Raw genomic sequence first — 21889 nt, 5'->3', positions numbered from 1 at the left:
TGCTTTTACAATAACCGTAACACCGAAAGTTTTTTCTTCTAACACGTCCTCTAATTATCAACAAAAACATATCCAACATTGTACATGGATTTAAATGAGGTTACATCATGTGTATATATAGTGTGATTAGTGACAGAAAAATGCTACAAGATGATTGAGCAAATAAAATTAAGAAGATTATAAGTTTAATCAAGGATAATTATGAAATTTTATTGGAGTACAATTTTCTTATTTTTTTATAGTAGTAGTAGATTAGTAGTAGAAGTTGATATTTAAACTTGTTGTGTGGAATTGGAAAGATACTCGTTCGTAATTATCATTTTAAAATATTTGATTTAACAACAAATTGACTTAGTTGTGTATAATTAATTAAAGTTGTTGTGTGGAATTGAAAACAAACTTGTCGGTAATTATGATGATAATAATTTTATTTTATTTTTGCTTAATAACAAATTGACTTAGTTTTTATATAATTAGTTAGTGTTGCTGCGTGAAATTGAAAACAAACTTGTCGGTAATTATGACGATAACAAATTGTTTTTTTATTAATATTGGGGAATTAGCTAGGTTTAGAAGCGATAAAATTAAGGAGATCATGACTAGTTACACTTGACAATTATAAAATTTTGCTGGACTTCGGTTTTTATATATCGTGAAGGAGAGGAATAACCGTGTCTTTCAAAAGACAGTTGCTACTCCTTTTATGCTTATTGAAAAGGTTTAGCTAAATTCATTTTTATGGTTAAAATCAAAGCATGTTTCTTTCAGCTATAGTTATCATGACTGGTGGAAACATCCGCTCCCTTGCATGGGTATCATTGTGTAATTTAGCTTGCTAGGTTCGAGGGTTATGTCTCTTCGTACCTTGACTTTGTAATTATTGTAACTTGTGCAGGTGCCTCTCCTTTTCACACCTTATGCGGGGAGAGTCACCGTTGTCTATAATATATCACATTTTGATTTGTTCAAAAAAAAATATATCGTGAAAACTAGTTACACTTGACAAAATGGAAAAAATAATTAGTTTCATAGTTATCTGTGAAAATTGGTTACACTTGTGATGATCATTATCCGTAGTTAATTTTTTAAAAAACAAATAAACTAAAATTTGAAAAATGGCCATTATGCACGTAAAATTAAAGAGATCGTGAATTTTAAAAAGGTCAATTATAAAATTGTATTGGAGTTCGATTTTTATATATTGCTAGTAGACTAGTAGATAACTCTTTTAATTGCATGAAACAAGTTTCAGCGAGGGATAATTTAAATAATACAGTTTTTTTATTAGTTTAAGAAATATGAGACTAGAGGTAGGTACTTTTTTTTTCTCCTCTTTTTGCTTACATATATGAGACCACAAATAGTATATAGTATCTAAATGTAAAAGGGTTAAAGGGATTATTTTGATAATATGGTTTTTTTATTAATTTAGGAAATATGAGACTAGTTGGAGGTATTTTTTTTTCTCTTTTTACTTAGACATGAGACCACCGGGCGCAAAGAATATATAATATCTAAATGTAAGAGGGGTTAAAAGGATTTTTTATTCTTTTTGCTTAGACATGAGATCACAAGCGCAAAGAATATATAATATCTAAATGTAAGAGGGGTTAAAAGGATAATTTTGATAATATGGTTTTTTTTATCTACTAAACTAAATATAAAAATAGATGTCCGTACGTTTTACGATTTTGCCCTTGGAGGGGTATTTTGGTAAATTGGTAAATGACTATCTTCCCCTATATATATATGTGAAAAGAAAAAAAAAAAAGAGAAAAGAAAAGGGAGAGAGAAACGGGAACGGGAGAAAGAAGGAAGAAGGAGGACGGGAACGGGAAAGGGAGGAGAATTCTCCTCCGTCGCAAAAAACGGCGGCGCCGATTGCTTTCTCTTCGGTATTTCTCGTCTTTCTCTCCGGTTGCTCTATTTCTCAGGTTCGGTTCCTGTTCTGTTCATCATCATCATCATCGCGTTTTTTTTCTTTCTTTTTCTGCTTGCATGTCTGTTTTTGTGTTGTTTTTGTTGTTGTTTTGCCTCTTTTATTTATGTACCTTGGTTGATTCAGTGTTTGTTTGGTCTGTATGTTGTGTTTGTTTTTGATGGATTGAGAGATTTTGGTTTAATTTTCTGGGTTGTTATTTTGGTTTAATTATTTTTTTGTACAATCATTATTCTCTCTCTTTTGTTCATCTGAGGTCATGCATGTCTCTAAAAATGCTTTATTGAATCAATTTTTGTTAATTTAGGTTGGAATTTATGTTTTTTCTTTCAATCGAATTTTGTCTTGAATATCATTATTCAGGATGTTATCTGCTTATCAGAACCTGTTGATAAGGCAAAAGGCTTAACTGTTGCAGAGTGTTTTGGGATTTCACAGGTTAGTAATTAGCCTAAATGTTATTTTATTGTGTCTTATTGTTGCTTAAGTCCATTAAATTGACTCCAAGTGTTTTCATTGTTTTGAAAAAGGATTTGATGTCTAGATTTGGTACTGCTGCTGCACAGACTACTGAGTCTGTGTCTGATCATGGAAATACAAAGAAGACTGGTGCTGCTTATGATCAGGCTAATCAAACAAGAAGGAAAAGAAGCCATGAGGGAACACCAACCACTGGTATGACTCTGTTCTGCTGTTTGAAAAGGTAATATGATCTCAAGGTTCTTTAATAAATTACATTTTATTTTATTCCTATGTTTGATATTTCTGATCTTCTTTTATTGCAATTTGTACTCAAGATACAATGTGCACTGTATCCATTAAAAATAACGTATCAAAAATTGTTCTCATCTTAGTAAAGTCAAAGCTTTACTGAGATAAAAGATTTCAGATTTCAATTACTATTTTATATAATTGTTATTTTCAATTCAGATTTCAGGTCATTAACAACTCACAATCAGCAAGCCAAAATTTCACTCAAGCTTATGGTTCTTTTCAAGTTTCACAAAATGATGTCTTCTCTAATGAGTTCACAAAATGATGTCTTCTCTAATGAGTCAAGTTAAGAAGATTCAGGACTTAAAAAATCTCACAAGGTTTGCTATGTTTTATGTATCTTACATTTATTTATATACGTACGTTCACTAAGATTTCTTCAACTATTTGACTTTTTTCCAAATTGTCCCAGCATACCTATTGTTTCACTGTTGGAACTACCAAAAAATTCAATCCTAACTACTTTGGGTGGTACTATGAGAGCTGTACTAGGTGTACAAGTCTTCAAAGTCTACTGTTGGAAGTTATAAATGCTCATGTGGTGCATTTAGTTGATAATTGAAATATAAATTGGAAGAGTAAAATTTAGTATCTGATTTTCTCAGCTGCTTTGGTAACTTCATAGTATCTGAACTTTTAGGATTGCTTCAATGAGGTTTTACTAAAATGCGTTCTTCATTGTTGCCTAATTGGATACTGTTGTGAGGAGTAGCAGAGGCTTTTGGTGTAAGAGTACATGACAAGAGGGGGCTTGGAGAATCAATTGTTCAGAAGTATGTTGCATTTACTTTATTTTTACCAATACTATATTATATACATATATTAATCATGCTTTAAGGTCTGATTTCTTATTTTCTTTGTTGTGATTCAAGCAGGATCCTCTGCTACATTACCATGGTCAACTAGAATGAAAATTGCATTAGGTGCAGCTAAGGGACTAGCTTTCCTTCATGAAGCAGATAAACTTGTAATATATAGGGATTTCAAAACTCCAAATATATTACTGGACTCGGTATGTTCATTCATTTCATCAATGATAATGTAGCATCTGCTGCTAGCCTACATCAAGTAATTTTTTTTTCTTCCCTAAATTCAGGATTACACAACTAAACTATCAAACCTTGGATTAGCTGAAGATGGTCCTGAAGGAGAAGAAACACATGTGACAACAACATGCATAATGGGAACAAAAGGCTATGCTGCTCCTGAGTATATCATGGCAGGTATTGGCATTTTACCATAAAGGTTCCATTTGGATAAACAACTTAAGCATTTATAGCATAAGCGCTTATGTATAAGCTGTTTTTATATAAAATAAAGTCAAATAGTTTTCATATAAGTTGAGTTATTTACATAAGCTATCCTGGCTAGCTTATAGAGATGTCATAAACTGTTTTCACAAGCTCTTAAATATGCTCAAATAAGTCAATTCAAATAGGTTCTTAATTACCTTTTTTAACTAACTTTATTAGCAAATGGCTTTGCTGCTACTAAAAAACAGAATTTAATTGGCATGTTTTAACAAACTTTACTTTTGCATTTTATGTTACAAACTCAGCAGAAATCATTAACTTAGTTAATTAACTGCCTTCAATTTTCAGGTCATCTTTCTACCAAGAGTGATGTGTATAGGTATGGAGTAGTGTTGTTGGAATTGCCTACAGGAAAGTATTATATATGAGAAACTGTATAATTATACTTGGTAGGAAAATGGTTGTGAGATGCTTTGATATATATTGTGAAACAAATGCTGCGATTTTAGAGATGGTACCATGTGAATAGCTGAAATGTCAATCATCATTTTATTTCAAACTATATATAGTTATGTATGTGATATTTGTTGTTATTGATATTTTGTTATTGATATTGGCTTAGAGTTACAAACCATATCTTTTCCTCCAAATTTTGATCTTATTGGCAGCGCTGGTAATCATTCGGCTGCAGTGACTTATATCATAATTAGCATTGGCGGTTGCATGATCCTCAGTTGTAGTGCTGATAGGTATGTTAGCATAGGTTCGGTATACAAAAAAAAAAAAAAAGAATGGACTGTGTAAGTTTTTCTGCTCAATTGAATAATAGGAACAAAAGTTTTACATAGATGTTCTGACTTTTTTGTGTAAAAAACTACAAATGAATTTGAACTTTAACAACCTCTTATGGCTCATTATTACAATATATTGATTTAGCAAAGCAGAAATTGCCAAAGATGGTGTTTGACTATTATGCATCTGGTGCTGAGGACCAATGGTCTCTCCAAGAAAACAGAAATGTCTTTTCCAGAATTTTGTAAGATTTCATATAAGTTACCAAATCATGTTACTTTATTATGTTCCTTTGATGTTTTGTCAACCTATGATTCTAAGAATAAGAACAAATGTTAATGTGCTGAAAAATATGGTTGACAAACATTACAGGTTTAGGCCACCAATTCTTATCGATGTGAGCAAGATAGACATGTCAACTACTGTCCTTGGCTTCAAAATTTCCATGCCAGTCATGATTGCTCCAACTGCTATGCAGAAAATGGCTCATCCGGAGGGTATCATTGCTTTTTCTTTAAATTCACTTGAATTTCTGAAATGCAAAATTAAGTTGTTTTGTTTTGTGCAATATTTTGTTGGAAGGAAAAAGTTCATGAAAAATCAAGCATGACATGAAATTTTGCAGAGTTTAAGCCTATATTACCCTTCTGGATACGAATAAGGTATAGAAATGATTATTAGTATTTGATTATGTACAAAAGAATAATTGAGACAAAGTTCATTAAAGGATATTTGAGTTGATTACTGACATTAACATTTGTGAGACTATTTGTAAGCAACTTATCTACTCATTTTTGTACAAAACAATAACTGAGAAAGAGAACATTAGGCTTATTTGTGCTTATCGAAACAATTTAAGACATGTTTATAAGTTGTTCTTAGCTTATTTTTTTAAGCTCTCAAATATAGCTTATAAAAACAGCTTATAGCTTATATGGCAATAATTTGACTATTTTATCTTTTCAGTGTGTATGTAAAACTTATCCTTTGACACAGGCTCTTTTGTTCAGTTTATGTAGCATTTTCTATGCTGTCTCATATATTGGATTAATCTGTTGAACTTGGCTTTGTAATGCAGACAGCCTGGTTTTAAGCAAATGAAGATTATAAGGCAGGAGAGGCATACAGTTTGCCTCATTGAGTTTGAAGTCCGTAAACTTTGTTCATATTTGTGCCTTTTATTTTCTGACTTATGTTTACGCTAATAATTGGTGTTCAATAACCTATTTCAGGATGTGAATAGTGCTACGAATGTGCACCACAATCTGCAGGGTGCTGTTATCCCAAGTTCTGACATATCATTGAGATACTTTCTTTCTTTTCATGGCACGGCTTGACATGACATCAATGATCCATCTACCCTTTCCGCTCTCATTACAATTGTCATTAACCACATTTTTAGCTCCTGTTTTTCAAATTTAGTTTCTATGAACTGGGGGCGTACTTTAGGCTATAAAATACAGTGTTATAATCGGTGATTAGAAAATTAATGGTTGAAATTGGCATCATTGTGTAATTAACTATGAAGTTTGTAAAATTCATTTGTTTGATTTTTGAATCACCGAATATAACTTGTACTTTGTCTTCTAAAGTATACTCAAGCTTTTGAAACTACATCCACCCCGGCATTCATGACTTCATCTGATCAGAGCATTAATGTTAAATGCGTTGAAGTTAAAACTATTTAAAGGATTCTCCAGAGTTGTTATATGTTGTCTGATTTATACAGGGTTGCAACATGACAAAGCTTCCTTTCATAATGGAAGGTCCATTTCTGCTACTGCCATATTGTTGCAGGTGATTTTTGTTGGCACGGGTAAGGTAAACTACCATCAAATTTGGTTGGAACATCTGTTGGATATCAAGTGAAGCAGCCATTGAATCATAGGTGCCCTATGACTACGAATTTCTGATAAAACGAAAAATGTTAGTTTTGTGCAAGAATTGGATGTTTATACCGTCAAAGTTTTATTTGTGTAGAAGTTACTGGTAGGCTAATTTTCATACACCTAGAGTCATTGTGGGATCCTCATCCTGCCATCAATTTTTTTGGATAGTCAAATGTCATCCTGCTATCAACGATTTTAAACTTATAATTTTTTTTTGCTTTGAACTCTTAATCTCACACACTTCAAGGTCTATATCTTCCACACAATATTTACCTAAGAAAAATAGAATGTTACAAAATGCAAAAGAATTATTACATTACTCACTTCTGTTATTCTTTTTAATGCAGGATCCTTACTCACTTGATATAGGAAGATTTTTCACAGGATATGGAATTTGAGTTATTTCATATGTGGTAATTATAAACTATTAGAAAGTTTAAGATGAGGCCTCATGTTGCTTCTTCTTGATGATAATATTTCAAATTTTAACAATTCATAGCAAAAATATGTAACAGGTCCCTGTATATATAGCTTATTTCCAGATAACAATCATATTTTTTATTTTTTTTATTTTAGCACATATACTAATTTAAGCTCATAGATGTTAGTATTGCAGAGGGGCAAGAGATCCTCTGCTGCCTGTTTTTTTTACTGCAATTGCCTGTTTTTCTTTCTTTTGCAAGGGCAGTAAGGATGAGCGCATAAAATATTGTTCCCTTAATTACACAAGTCACTACCAATAGTTTTATCTTTGTATTCATGGACAATTCCCTACCATTTGTTTTAAGATGATGTAAGATTATTTTTTGTAAGGCTCGACTCAACTAGCAATGTTGATGATTAGGTTGTAAACCTTCATCTAATTCAAATCCAATTTTTTTTCTCTCTTTTAATCAAACTAACATGGTGTTGAGTGTACTTTTATATAGTGTACGTATACAATGGCAAAAAAATTATGTTCGTATGTTACTACTACTGGATTGGACAGGTGGGAGTGGCATTGTAGACATTGGTATAGAAAAACACCAGTAGAGGATCCACATCTTTTTAAGAAAGGTTATCTAATGTCTCCACCCAAATATAGATAGAGTTTGCTCAATAAAGCACTATCTTATTTTATTTTGCTGGTACTCTCTAACTTGATTATATCATGTTGGAAAAGAAATGCGGGGTCATGTTTCTAATTCCAACCATTCAATTATTCAATTTTATATATTTACGGTGAGTTTGAACTTCCCCGCTTTAGAAGAAAAAAAAAAGATGAGGGATTAAAATTTAAAATGAGAAAAATGAATGCAATGATGACATCAGGATGAGCTTTATTATGACAAGTGAATGCAAACTGGTTTTCATTCTTTTAATCACAGGTTTTCTTTTTTCTAGAAATTCCTTGCATATATTGAATAAGCTAAGTGAGATAAATAAGTTTGTTCAGCTGGTTTCTAATATATGTCATGCATATTTACAGGTTGTTAGTGGCATAAAAAAGTCCTTGACGTTTTCATTTGTTACTCGTGATAAGCCGTTTTGAACATTTCATTTTCTAACCCGTGATGCAGGAGTACTCTAAATATTGTGTTATGGTTTATAATTATCTGTCATTTCGCAATCTATCCGTCCGATATAATATTTTGTCAAAAAAGTAGCTAACCCCCGTGCGAAGCACGGGTTTGTAACTAGTTAATTTAGGAAATACGAGACTAAATGGAGGTTTTTTTTTTCTCTCTTTTTGTTTACATATGATACCACAAAGAGTATATGATATCCTCTATATCTAATCGTAGCTACCATGCTTACCCTAATTCCCAACCCCTAACCCTACTTTTTTGGCTCCAAATCATTCCAGCCGTTAGATTAATCTATCCTTTATATCTAAGCCTAAATAAAATTGGCGCCCCCCATTTGAAGTTCAAATTTGAAATCTCTTTCTATTTTCCTTGCACATTTAATGATGTTTTATTTCCTATGCATCCCACAACCTATCAACTTCTTTTGGTTCATCTCTCTTCCCTCATTTCCTCTAATTTCCCATCGGCCTCTTTTTGGTTCACCTCTCTTCTTTTCCAGCACTGCTTTCTCTCTTCCACACGCTTACTCTCCCTCTGTACACCACCGCCTGCCCTCACGCTCTCTCTGCCCCCCTCTATCTCTCTCTCTCTCTCTCTCACGAATCAGATATCAACCACAACCTTTTCCCATTTCACCATCTCCTCTATGTCCTTGAGTGAACATTTCCTTTCTCAAACTCTCCAAAAAATCTCACCGCCGGGATGCCACCGACACCATCTTCGGAGTTCACATCCCTCTCTTGAACGGATTAAATCCGACGGCGGTTCCTGGTTCAATCCCCGACGCCGTATTCAATGTCGCCACCAGCATAATCAGCTCCGGAATCATGTCAATTCCGGAGATTCTCAAAGTTCTCGGCGTGCTTCCTTCTTTCGTCTTGATTCTTATCGTCGCTGTGCTCGCTAAAGTTTCTGTTGATTTTCTCATGCGTTTTACACATGCCGGTGTAACCACGACATACTCTGGTGTTATGAAGGAAGCTTTTGGGTCTGTTGGAGCTTTGTTTATCACGGTGAGTTTTCTTATTTATATTTAATCCTTTTTTTTGGTACTGAAGCTACTGCAACACAGCAAGTTGATTAAGAATGCGTTTTCTTATTTAGGGGTATTTGATTGCTAGGGTTTTTTTCAACAATTTTATGCGTGCATGAGATTCATTCAAGTCTTTGTTGACACTATTTCAATATTTGACTGCAACTCGGACCCGATAGGTAATTTCTTTGGTAAAATGGTAGGAATCAATTTTTTTTATTACTATTTATGCCTTTTGAGTTTTTGAAAAAATCAATATATCATCAAAATTTGATTGTTCAGAATTTAAATATGACAATTACTTTTCAAAGGTTTTGCTGGAATTTGATTTGGTTATTTTAAAATATTAGCTTAATTTGATTGACATATCATATATTATGAAAATTTGATTGAAATTCTAATTGTTGTTTTGTTTCATTGTTCTTGAGAATGTAATTTTCCCATTTCACATTGGTGGGTGATTTGAAGCTTTGATTGGAATCCATCTACACCACTTTCATATTGCTATTCTAAGCTTATGTCTAATCTTTTGTTGGGATCATTGTCGTGAATATATACGACTATTGGGCTTAATCCGACATATGAATATATACAGGATAAAGATAATGTTTTTCTATAAATTCAATTATATCATATTAACTAATCTACTTTTGTAAGTTCAATTATACTAACTAAATTAGTCTTCAAGGTATTGTATTTTACTATTTTTCTATCGCTATATTCAGAAAACTATAGATATTATGAGTACATTTTCAATTGTCAATTTGTTGTTTTAGTTTCAAAACTATTTGCATTCATTTTCAACTATGTATTGCCCTTTGCAGGTAAGAAATTTAGTTATTTTATTTGTTTCTTAGTTAAATAGTCCGTATGAATGATGACTATAAAATAATGCAAAATCAATAAACATTTAGGGCAATGTGTGACTGTGCAAAGGACTTCATATGGAACTACAAATTAGTAAACTCAACATAGCTAACTAACAAGTGTATATAGTTTTAAACTTTTACTAGGTATGCTTATTTCTACCGCAATTTCTATAGTCTTTTATGGTATGATTTTTTGCAAGTAAAACTATATTGATGTTCAAATATAGTAATAGTTCTACTACTCTTTGGATAGGCAATATAGGGGTAGATAATGGATATATCTCTCCGCATCAGTTTGTTTTTTTCATTCCTGCTGTGGTGATTCTTCTTCCCCTTTGGTTTGTCTTCTGCTGCGAAAATCAATTTAGCTAGAAATTCGTTTTTATTTTATTTCATAAAATGAACTTTTGTTCAGTTTAATGGTCTAATGAGTTTGCTACTTGGTTTGGGTTAGCTACTTGATTTGGTAAGGGACACACATATAGTCTTTAGAACTGCTTAGAAGGCAACTCTTTCTACGCAGGCAATCTCATTTTTTGTGTATTTACATGTGCGCATTAGGTTGCCATGCTCTGGTGTGTGTTCAGATTAAATTGGTGCAGAAATACAAGACCACAAATAAGCTAAAAGCGTTGTGTAAAGTTGCTGGACCACTTGGTTTATGCTTTGAAGTCTACAGACATTTTTTGGTATGTTTAAATGTGAAACCGGCTGGTTGGGAGTGGCTGGGTTTGTTGCTGCTGTTAGCAGCTGCTTCTGTGAGTGCAGGGGCTGTTTTGAGGCTTGGTGCAGCGCCTGTAAGGGGTGTGAAAGCCAGTTTGGCTGTGTGTGTCCTGATGTTGTTCCATTTTCTGCCACATTGCATTATAATTGGTTTTTCATGGTTTCTTTTTTCTATCACCCTCCTGTTCGGCTGTTACTTGGCCTTCTTTTTCTGTTTTGTGATGTCGTGCCTTTTGTATTGGTTTGCTCCCTTGCCCTATTAGGTACTGCTTGTGTCGGGGCCGGTTGATATATTTTGATTTAAAAAAAAAAGTGAAACCGACAGATTTTTAATTGAAACATTACCTGCAAGTTGATATATACACCTGTTGTAAAAACACTAATACCACTCAACTGTATATGTTTTTGAATGTTGGCAGGTGATTTGTTCATGATGTTTTTTAGGTCAATACCCATGCTACAAGACACATTTGTCACTCAAATTACTTGGAACTGATGCAATTAGAATGAAAGTGGAGTAGTATATGATGCCCATTGATGGCTGTGTATGTATGTTATTTCTGCGTCAATTTGAACTTATTCATAATGAAGTTCTTTAGTCAATTAATCACATTGAGTTAAAATGCATCGTTTTGTCACATAAGTTGTATTAATTTCCTCTGACATTAATTTACCTCAAGAAATGGATTGAAAATTCTATTGACAGATGAAGATGGCAATTTTATGAATACTACATCAAATGTCGTTTACAAAGAAGTATTCTGCAATTTGTAATGAGTCCTGCTGTCTGACTGCTATGCTACTTTGTCAATGAAATAGGTAATTGCTATCTGTTTCATGGCTTTGAAAATGTAATGTGCATAGAGGCTTCAGATGTTGAAAGTGTATGTTTCATCTGTTAAGAATTTCATGTCGGTCGTGGATCTCATGAAGTTGTTTTTGGTTTACGTATTACATAATTAGCTGTATTGGAAGCCTAATATATGTATTTGACATTGTTAATTTTTTTCTCAAAGCCTGCAGTAGATAACTTTAGTTGCTGATGTGTTTGTCCAGGTCAAGTTCAGTATGTAGCGGAAGTTATTGGTTGTTTGTGTTTCATTCAGAATCAATTATCTAAGGTACCTTATGCTAAATCGAATGGTAGATATTGAATGACATATTACTTATTGTTGTTTTTAAGGATAATAGGCAGATTGCATGCATATTCAAGCATGTTAATGTTAGTGCTTAATTAGGTATGTTGCTGTAGACACCAGTACCTCTAATTGGATTTCCCTTTGGTTGTTGTTGTATTGCAGATGAATTGGAAACTAATTGACCGGACTTTTATGCCACTGTTGTTACAAGACAAATCCCACAGTATATGAAATTGCTATCTGTTTCATGGCTTTGAAAATGTAATGTGCATAGAGGCTTCAGATGTTGAAAGTGATGTTTCACCTGTTAAGAATTTCACGTCGGTCGTGGATCTCATGAAGTTGTTTTTGGTTTACGTATTACATAATTAAGTGTATTGGAAGCCTAATATATGACACCATTAATCTATTATGATATGCTTCAATATTAACTGCATCTGTTTAAATGTGCATATCAGAGCAGGTTCATGTCAATGTTTTTTAAGGAAAAATCCTTCAATACATGCATTCCAAGTCTATATAATGACATAGTTAATGCATTATGTTACGCTAAATTGTGAAAGGCCAAAATTCTCACCATTATTAAGTGCCGTATTTAGTGTTTGTATATCCTTAACGTGCAATCTTGAAAAGTTGTTTATCCAACACCGTGGCGTAATCAACGTACTTTTATCAAACTCACATTAAGTAGACCGTGTTATTTCTTCAAGTAATAATGTTTTAAACAATATATGACCCGTGCGGAAGCACGGGTAGACGAACTAGTTTAAATGTAATAGAAATTAGAATTTACGTTCACTTTGTATTTCTAACATCTATATTATTAATTTTCACATCACAATCACATGCATGACTCTAAAATTTTCTCAAAAAAAATGCATGACTCTAAAGAGTCACATTTAATATGCGAGTAATGTAAGAGAATAAATTTTCATGATACATACATAGAATTAAAAGTGGTTGTTAAAACAATTTTAAAGATATTTATGAAGATTGAAATCTTGTGGTTGGGTATTGGACATGTAATTTTTTTGTTGGGTTGGTTCATTTTTTTTTTTTTTGGATTAATTGTTTATGTTATATAATGCTGTCATTTTCTTGATATATTTTGTACTTTGAATAATTATATCAATATATTGTTTAGCTTTATAAAAAACATACATGTGAAAAATGGATTGAATAAAAGTGAATAAAAATAGAGGAAATAAAAAGAGTAGAAAATATGTATGTTTATAGATTCTCTGTGAATATCTTTATAGTTTAAATCTTATCTTAAGGTCTACTCTCTCTAACTTTAATGAGCTTTCGAAACATAACTCACTTATAACTTTTGATTTAAAAAAAAAGAGAGATAGGAAAAAATTTAGTCTGACCTGAATTTGATGGAGTGGATGCCGGTCTAACTAACATATGTACATCCCTATGTATAGGAGTACATACACTGTGCACACTGATTGGTAAAATTTTACTAGTTAAATTTCAAATTGGTAAAAATTTGACATTAAACACAGTAGTACATGCTGCAGCAACCCGTAATCTGATAAGGCAGCTTTACGAACAATTGAGAAAGTATATGATAATGCACATTCGTATAAACTAAGGGCATTGTTTGGATAATCGATTTACATGTAGCTTATAGCACAAATACTTAATAAGTGTTTATGCATAAATTTGCTTAAGTTATTTTTATAGCAAACGATAAAATAACATTAAATTATTTTTTTATCTGCTATAAATTGTTTTTATAAGATATAAGCTATATTTCAAAACTTTTTCTAAAAAAAAAAAAAAAAGCTATATTTCAAAACTTATGAAAATAAGTTAATTTTTTTTTTATAAAAATTGTCATAAGTTACTTTCAAAAGTTCTAGTACCAAACGGTCTTGCAAAACATAAGCAATAGGCAACCTCAAAAAAGCCAATCCAAACAGGCTTCTACGGCTCAATCAACCAGGTTTTATATATTTGGACTTGAGAACAAGGATTAGTGCCTTGGATTGGAAAAGTTTATTTAAAATTGATGTGAGGATAAAAGTGCAATCTGCCTTGAGGGTAAGACATTCATGACAAGAAAGCAAATGTCCCAATGGACAAATTTTGGCTTCCTGGGTTAGCAAGGGTAACAATTGAATTTGATAAAAACTGAAGCAAAACTTGATTTAAAACTAAACAAAAAACTATGTCCAAGTCATGAAATGATATGAAATAGGCCCGTTCAATAAGATACACCTCTAATTAAAACAATATTACTGTACACCTATTACCAATTATCTGATGATCAGATAACTGCATTATTCCTTGTTAATCATGAGATGGTCCTATAATTAATACTCTTCAATCTAAACTCACAGATGAAAGAAAACACTGCATGTATTAGTTGGATCTATAGCTATTTGCGAAATTTCAAATTTTAGATTTGTTTCTGTTGTGTATCATATGTACTCTTGTTGGTATTGAAACTGATCTGATTCTATCTGCAAAACACCAAGGTTTGTAGGTAACCAAATATACCTTAATGCTCTATTTGAGTACAGGCTTCTTATGTGTTTCCCTAAATGGTATATCTCCGCTTAGAACGGAGCTGATAAAATTTTCTACTTCCTCTATTGTCATTTCACCTGTAAATACAGTGAATTTCCCTTTCCGAGGTTTGTAGGCAATCAATAACTTATCTGATGATTTATAACCTGTTTTGTCAAATGCATTTAGAAAGGATTGTTGCTCTGAAGAATCTAAGAGACCATAGGAAATGGAGTCCCTAGAGCTGCCGCTTCCATTTGGTTTTCTTGACAAGGACTTCTGTGAGACCTGAAATAACGGTGCTCCCTTTAAGATTTTGCACGAGATAAAATTTATACATACTCGTTAAAGCATTAAGTTGATGGAATTTTTACTTACCAAAGTGAGAAGTGATTCTAGCTTTTCCCTTGCTTTGGAAGATCTAAAGGCACCAATTACGCATACTGGAGTTCTCTCCCCACAAAGAGCCTCAAAGTTTGACCGAGAAAGCAACTGAATGTGTTTGTCTTCTGAATCAGCTTGTTCTTTCTTGGACTGACTTGATGTTTCCTTTTTACTTACTTTCTCAAAACTATCAAGTATCTTACTAAGATCTTGTACACCAGATTTTACATCTTTTACAGAAACCCCTGTTTTCAGAATAAGTTTTTCTCCATTAGGTAGCCAACCTACAATAGCTGGAAGTGCATCAACTCCTAGCTTTCTCACTCTCGAATCAGCATCATCATGAACCTGTAAATAATTCAAGATACACATTATGCATTTTGTTTATTCGTTAATATAAATACTAAGAGCCACTTCCACCAAAAAACAATCTGAAATATACAGAGAAAGAAATAAAGCGCTTTAAAGATTATAAACATATATGATGGTTGAGTCTAAACATCGATGTTCCATGCGACTAATGAATTAACTATCTTCTCTTAACCTTTTACATAAAGAACTAGGCTTAGCCTACATGTGCAGAGAAAGAAATGAATTAACTACCATCACTTGCATACCTGTACATCACTGAAGGCAATGCGTTTGCGATACAAGCCACTAAGAACACGCCAAATTACAGGAGTGTTCTTTTTGGTTGAGAGAAGCAGCACCCTAGGTAACTTTTCAGCAGTGCTTAATTGATCAAGTTGATTCAAGTCAATCCGTTTTGAAAACATTGGCAAGTGTTGTTGACAGAAAGCTTTCAAATCCTTGACAGCCAAGTCACCGCCGTACTCCACCAGAGAACCCTTTTCATTTTCCTTGTAAGAATAAACAAAAAGCCTTGGAGCTTTGCGCGGATATACACCGAGCTCCTTACAGAATGAGACTTCCTTTTCACAGTTAATGCTTCCAACCTGTCAAAAGAGGGAGAGAGACAATAAGTCATGCCAACTACAAAACAATCAATAGAAATGATTTAAGTTTAAAAAATAAATAGAAACCTTCAAAGCTCCTTGCAGTGTACCAGCAACCTCCCCTATAATGGACTCAAAGTGTTGGATGCCCCTCAAAGAGGGTGAATAAGATAACAAAAGCCAAGTCATTCCTTCATCAACTATTTCTTTCTTGTAGATATTTGAATTTATGGCCTTAAAACTCTTGGGGGAACTCTTGGACCCAGATTGAGATGATTGAGACCTAAATGAACTGCCAAAATCACCAAAAAAGTTTCCAAGAAGATCATCCAAACCAAATCCAAAAGAATTTGAATCACCAGAGCCGCCGCCAAAGGAAAAGGAGAATGACTTAGAGCCTCCCTGGTTACCCCATTGTTGTTCCCCTGGTCTGAAGTTAAATCCACCAGGACCACCATAACCTCCCGGATGACCAGCTTCAAATCCAGGGTTTCCTTTCTCATCTCCATATAAATCATAATTCTTCCTCTTTTGTTCATCAGATAAAATCTCGTACGCTGTTAAAAGAGGCAACAGACAAAAAGACACTCAAATGAACATCCTAACAACAAGAAATAGGTAGAAACCAGAAAGTAACTTATTATACTACTAAGGGCCTGTTTGGACTGACTTATTTGAGCTTATCTACTGGCATAAGCATTGCAAGATTGTTAGGGAAAACCTATAAAAACAGCTTATGACACTAAGTTGTTTTCAGCTTTTTTTCATAAGCTCTCCAAGATAGCTTATGAAAAGAGTTTATAGAAATAAGTTATGCTATAAGCTTCAAGTTAAGTTGTTTATCCAAACAGGGCCTTAGTCTTTTATCCAGTGGCATATAGAGAGAAAGCAACTTTATATACCATTATTTATCTGAGCAAACTTCTCTTGTGCACCCTTAGCCTTGTTCTTGTCAGGGTGATATTGAAGAGAGAGTCTGAAAACAAAAACAATATATATAAGGACAAGTTATCAGAGATAGCTGGGTTTAACATGCGACGAGGTAACAAGAATGCAAAGTAAACATACTTATGAAAAGCCTTCTGAATTTCTCGTTGACTTGCACTTTTATCAACCCCAAGAACCTGATAAAAAATTGAAATGTGCAATCAGCTTATGCTAACAATGCAATTCAAATCACTACATAAAATTTCCCCTTTTGGAGCCATCTTGTTCATTTGAATTTGGGAAAGACAAAAACTTGCAACAAAATCAGATAAGGCAAAAACTTATCATAAAATTTCTAATAATGTAATGCAACGCAATCAACTGATTAATTAATTACCCATTTCAATTAAAATCACAAAATAAACCCTTTAAAAACTTCAATTCTAAACACACAATAAACCCTCAAAATTCAACCTTTGTCATATTTTAATCTCAAATTACAAAACTCCAAAACAAGTTCCACCAAATTAAAAAAGAAAGTAAAATAATTTTTTTACTCAATAATGCAATCCAATGCAATAAACTCATTAAATTACACATTTCAATTAAAATCACAAAATAAACCCTAAAAATATTTCAATTAAAATCACACAAATAAACCCTCAAAATTTATCCTTTCCGCTATTTTAACCTCAAATTATAAAACCAAATAAAAGTTTCACAAATTAAAAAAGAAAGTAACCTTGTACGGGTCGATTGTTTTGGCTTCGGATTGTAAAAGGAAACACAAGGCGGCGACGGTGACGATCAATGTGGTGGCTGAACGGGTCATCATACGGTGACGGAATCTTTATTGTTCGAAATCGAAACTGAGAACGGTGTTTTAACGGTCACGGTGACGGAATTGATCTGAGTGTTCGTGTAAATAAGTTCGCGGGAAGAATGTCTAGATGCTTCGAGGCATTATATATTGTCGTTGTATGACGTGGCACTTTGATGTGTCACCACGCATACTGACCAATCATATTTCAGAGTTTCTTTTCTTTTGCATATTTCTTACGTATAATTGTTTTTTGTTTATGAAAATCTTACATATATCTTTGTAGTTTTTTTTACACAGTATCTTTTTGCTTGATGCACTCTTTTTTTACTATCTACATTTATATTTGTCAAACAAAAAAAAAAAATTATATGACCCAACAATATTTCAACGAGATGGTTCGGATTTATTTTGGTTTATTTGAAAGTTTATGGGTTTGAGTTTCAGCTTGGAGGATTAGATTTTTTTTAGATCGAGACCAAACAATGCTAATGTTGAATATGAGTTAGGCATGAATAATGAGTTAGGCATATTCTTTAGGAAAAAAAAATGAACTAGGCATTAGGGATGAGAATAGGTCATGCTGGTTTACGGGGGCCTACGGCCTAGCCTATGACAGTCAAACTTTTTTTTTTTAAATAGGGAAGGTCTAGGCTTTTTAAAAGCCTATTTAGTTTAAAAGATCATTTAGCTTAAATGACCATCTTCATCATTTTGGTCATTTAGCGGGTTTACCGCGACTTGCTTATTCTTACCTTCAAGTAATATGGCACACTACTGTCTGGGTCATTTGGAAGGAGAGAATCAACAGGATTTTTAAGAACAAAGCTCAAGATTTGTTTAAGTTATTAGATTTTGTTAAGTTTATGTCTTTCATGGCTAAAAGTTAAGCTCCTCACAACGGCATTCAGTTACAATGACTGGTGGCGACACTTTTTGTTATGTATGGGTGTTAGGGAATAGTTTTTTTCTGTTTTTTTTCATGTGCCTCAAGGCAACAGATTCATAATTTTGTATTCTTTTTGGGTGATTCTCTTTGGCACACCTTGTGCGAGTTGAGCCAATCTTGTTGAGTTATATATCATTTTGGCTTCTTCAAAAAGAAAAATATTTGCATTAATATTCTAAAATAATAAATGTTGTTGCATTGATGCTCTAAAGTGGCGGTTATCTTGAGACGGAAGATAGTATTTTATTCAATTTTAGTATTTATTGTGCTTTAATTGTTGTGTTTGATATATTTCCATTTTTGGCATTTTAAAAAAACGATGTTGCTAACCGGTACCCTTGGGGCACTGGTTCAGGAGCAATAAATGAACAGATCTTACTTGTGTTACTTCAATTAAAGTGATAAATAAGTCAGGTAATTAAAATACTCCCTCCGGTCCTAAATATAAGCAAATTTAACTTTTTAGGTTCATTCAACTAATGATGTATGTGGTTCATATTATGGACCACATACATCATTAATTGAATGAATCTAAAAAGTCAAATTTGCTTATATTTAGGACCGGAGGGAGTAAAATAAAATTTGTATTTAATACTCCGTCAAATTTCCTTTTCCATAACATATTTACATTATCCTTTTCATTTCTTAAAAAAAAAAATTCTTCGTGTGGATTTTACACAAACCAATTTTTCTTTCTGTAAATTTTTTGTGAATCGTTTTTTTCTTTCAAACCAATTCACGGAAAACCTATGCATAATTAGCAACATATTCAATTAAAATAAAATCTAAAATAAATTAACAATTCCAAAGATAAAACATAACCAATTAAAATATCAAATGCAACCTCTCAACAAAATCAAATGTGTAAAAATTACAAAATCTTCTTCAAAACAAAATAGGATTCCAAGCTTGTATCACAAAATAGGAAACTTGATAGACTATTGAATGCACATTTTTCTTATTTTAATTAGTTAACTTATTTATCACTTTAATTAAGAGAAAACAAGGGGGATCTGTTCATTTATTGCTCCTTAACCAGTGCCTCAACCAGTGCCCCAGGGGCACCGGATAGCATTACCTAAAAGAAAGGAGCGGAAACTATAGTGATACTAATGTGTTTGTTTTTATTCCTTCTTGTTTTTTCTCTACTGTCTTCATTGTTTATCTTTTCATATCAACTCCACCTTCTTTTTTTGTTTTTTATTATACATCGCATTCTTTTTTTATGTTACTTATGATGTTGTGCGTAAAAACGGAATTTGGTCATTGATAAAAAATAAAAAAAAAAAGACATAAGTAGCCTTTATAAAATGAGGTATATCAATTTGATAATTTTATCTTTAAATGTGAGTCAAATTAATCCCTAATAGGCAAAATTGTTCCCAAAGGCCTTTTTTATACAATAAAATAGTATAATAATTTTATATACAAATGGTATATTCGAGTTTTAAATTGAGACTTTTATTTCTTAAAAAAAACGAGACTTTTATTTACAATCACCAAATAGTATGATTGACAATTTGACTAATATTCGTTGGAAATAAATATTTACAGTGGATTATGTAAAAATCGGAAGTATGATTATGGAGTATGAACAATTATCTATATGTAAAAAATGAACGGATGTGGATGCAAGTATCTTAACTAATAGGGCACTTTCTGAAAAAAAAAAAAAAAAAAAAAAAAAAAAAACTAGTAGGGCATTTGGGTGTGGACTGTAGTACGTTGTGCTCTGTTTTTTTAGCTTGGGGTACGAAACTCCAAGCCATATAAGTGGTATATAAGTCTATATTAAGTGCAGCATAAACAATATGAGTAAATTTTTCATTTGAAAAGGACATGTTTAATTGAATGATGCTTTTGGTAAAATAGAAATTACAAATATTAATAAGTCTACATTGAATTTGTCAAGTCTATGTAAACTTGTCATCGTTGTAATTAGTAGGTAACGCTACATTTTAACCTTGTTTCATCAACGTGGATCTGGTCGTTGAATTTTTGTTGTTGGGACTTCAGTCGCAAACATATCCTCTAGAACAAGACATGTTGCTTATATGTATAGTACTGCCACAGAACTTGTGGCATGCCAATGGGTCATACGACTTTACGTGGCTTCATTGTCATATGTATATGACCTGCTTGAAGGTTAGCATGATTATAAGCATAATTCACTATGGGATGCGCCCCATGGTTAGTCTTGACAAAAATACTATGTTGATAATAAGGTGTAGTAAGTGTTAATTATAGAGGCGTCAATTGATTTTGATTAATAACATTTGCTTGATTTTGGCTTTCTTGCCTACCAACAGGAGAATTGGCGACTGAATTGTCATCATAATTGGCTCACACAACCTCTAAAACATCGGGTGCATACGTCAGGCATAATCTTGACATGCAGAACCGAATTCTTCAGTGGTAAAGGTCGTATTGTCATACTAGGTGTGCCAAATTTGTTGATGGCAGTGGAAATTAGTCAAGGTCGATTAAGCTTCCTCAATTGTGATTCCCTTTGCTTCAAGTGATTGACACCGAGAGATGAATTTTGTCCCTCACTTGTGAGTTCCCCAACTTCTCCGGTAAAGCATAATATATGGTTGTTTTTGGATTTAAACTACACTAAGAAATGCATAAATAAAAGCAAAAATACAAAAGGGATAAAAAAAAGTGTGAAATAAGCTTGTTTGGTTTATTGGATGTGTTATTACAATGTATGAACAAAGTATTCATAATGTAACTATTGTCTACTATCTAAATGATGTGACCTGCAGTGCTTACATATCCATTTAACTAATCTTATGGGTATTGTGAGATAACTCCCTTGTTAGTGGGATCATGGCGCCCTAACTTTAATCATATTTCTTTGGTGTGATCCATTGATAGTTTCCTTGGTGCACAACTCCACTAGAGACTGTCTTCTCCCTCATTCCTCCAAAGCGATCAATGGTGCCAAGAGTATAAACTGTGGATTTGTTGTGTCATTGTTCAGTACCATGATGTTTTGACTCAGTTCTGAGCCTTTGAGGACTCACATTATGAGTTAGTGGTCTTGAGAAAGAATCAACTCATTCGCTCGACTACTCTAGCATTGTTTATCCTTCACTAGGATGAGAGGCTTCTTCGTCTAATATTTTAATAAGCTATTTCCCGAGTTTGACTAACATGATACTTAGTTTTAGGTGTAGACAACATTATTGGCATGTAGAGGGCATCCTCGCACATCTTATCTCCACTGCATCTTAGCGAATTGTTTTTCAGATGGATTAAATATTTCATGATTACTTGTTACATGTTGTACCTTAAGACATGCAAGGTCTATTTGGGAGACCAACCAACAAGTCGATCATGATTACATTT

The 21889-nt window shown here is 32.9% G+C and overlaps 2 protein-coding genes and 1 long non-coding RNA gene across 15 annotated transcripts; 2 read left to right on the top strand and 1 right to left on the bottom strand.

The window, feature by feature from the left end:
- The first annotated feature begins 1643 nt into the window (after positions 1 to 1643).
- On the top strand, positions 1644 to 7217 carry LOC146908083 (putative serine/threonine-protein kinase PBL12). 13 transcript variants are annotated; one of them, XM_085725184.1, is made up of 16 exons: positions 1718 to 1934; positions 2303 to 2377; positions 2470 to 2642; positions 2870 to 3033; positions 3126 to 3486; positions 3589 to 3725; positions 3810 to 3936; positions 4315 to 4345; positions 4635 to 4715; positions 4911 to 5002; positions 5131 to 5255; positions 5341 to 5420; positions 5837 to 5906; positions 5991 to 6030; positions 6488 to 6684; positions 6995 to 7217. In XM_085725184.1, the coding sequence occupies exons 5-11, from the start codon at positions 3450 to 3452 to the stop codon at positions 5157 to 5159; spliced, it is 534 nt and encodes a 177-aa protein (XP_085581310.1). In that variant the 5' UTR covers positions 1718 to 1934; positions 2303 to 2377; positions 2470 to 2642; positions 2870 to 3033; positions 3126 to 3449; the 3' UTR covers positions 5160 to 5255; positions 5341 to 5420; positions 5837 to 5906; positions 5991 to 6030; positions 6488 to 6684; positions 6995 to 7217. The 13 variants fall into 13 exon arrangements, with proteins under 13 accessions (XP_085581302.1, XP_085581303.1, XP_085581310.1 ...); XM_085725181.1 differs by having other exon boundaries at positions 5991 to 6684; XM_085725183.1 differs by lacking the exon at positions 5341 to 5420 and having other exon boundaries at positions 1720 to 1934.
- A 3746-nt stretch (positions 7218 to 10963) lies between these two features.
- Positions 10964 to 12415, top strand: LOC146908082 (uncharacterized). Its single transcript, XR_015020056.1, has 3 exons — positions 10964 to 11659; positions 11897 to 11961; positions 12142 to 12415. It is a non-coding gene; the product is annotated as an uncharacterized LOC146908082 (long non-coding RNA).
- A 1760-nt stretch (positions 12416 to 14175) lies between these two features.
- Positions 14176 to 17704, bottom strand: ATERDJ3A (DNAJ heat shock N-terminal domain-containing protein). Its single transcript, XM_085722956.1, has 7 exons — positions 17509 to 17704; positions 16908 to 16963; positions 16742 to 16815; positions 15927 to 16396; positions 15501 to 15839; positions 14878 to 15231; positions 14176 to 14787 (listed from the first exon to the last, which is right to left on the bottom strand). The coding sequence occupies exons 1-7, from the start codon at positions 17599 to 17601 to the stop codon at positions 14500 to 14502; spliced, it is 1674 nt and encodes a 557-aa protein (XP_085579082.1). The 5' UTR covers positions 17602 to 17704; the 3' UTR covers positions 14176 to 14499.
- Positions 17705 to 21889: the final 4185 nt, after the last annotated feature.

This window comes from Medicago sativa, chromosome 7, assembly GCF_051527215.1.
Source record: "Medicago sativa cultivar Bolivia chromosome 7, Bolivia_mono, whole genome shotgun sequence".
Taxonomy (NCBI): Eukaryota; Viridiplantae; Streptophyta; class Magnoliopsida; order Fabales; family Fabaceae; genus Medicago; species Medicago sativa.
This window is presented reverse-complemented; position numbering and strand designations above follow the sequence as displayed.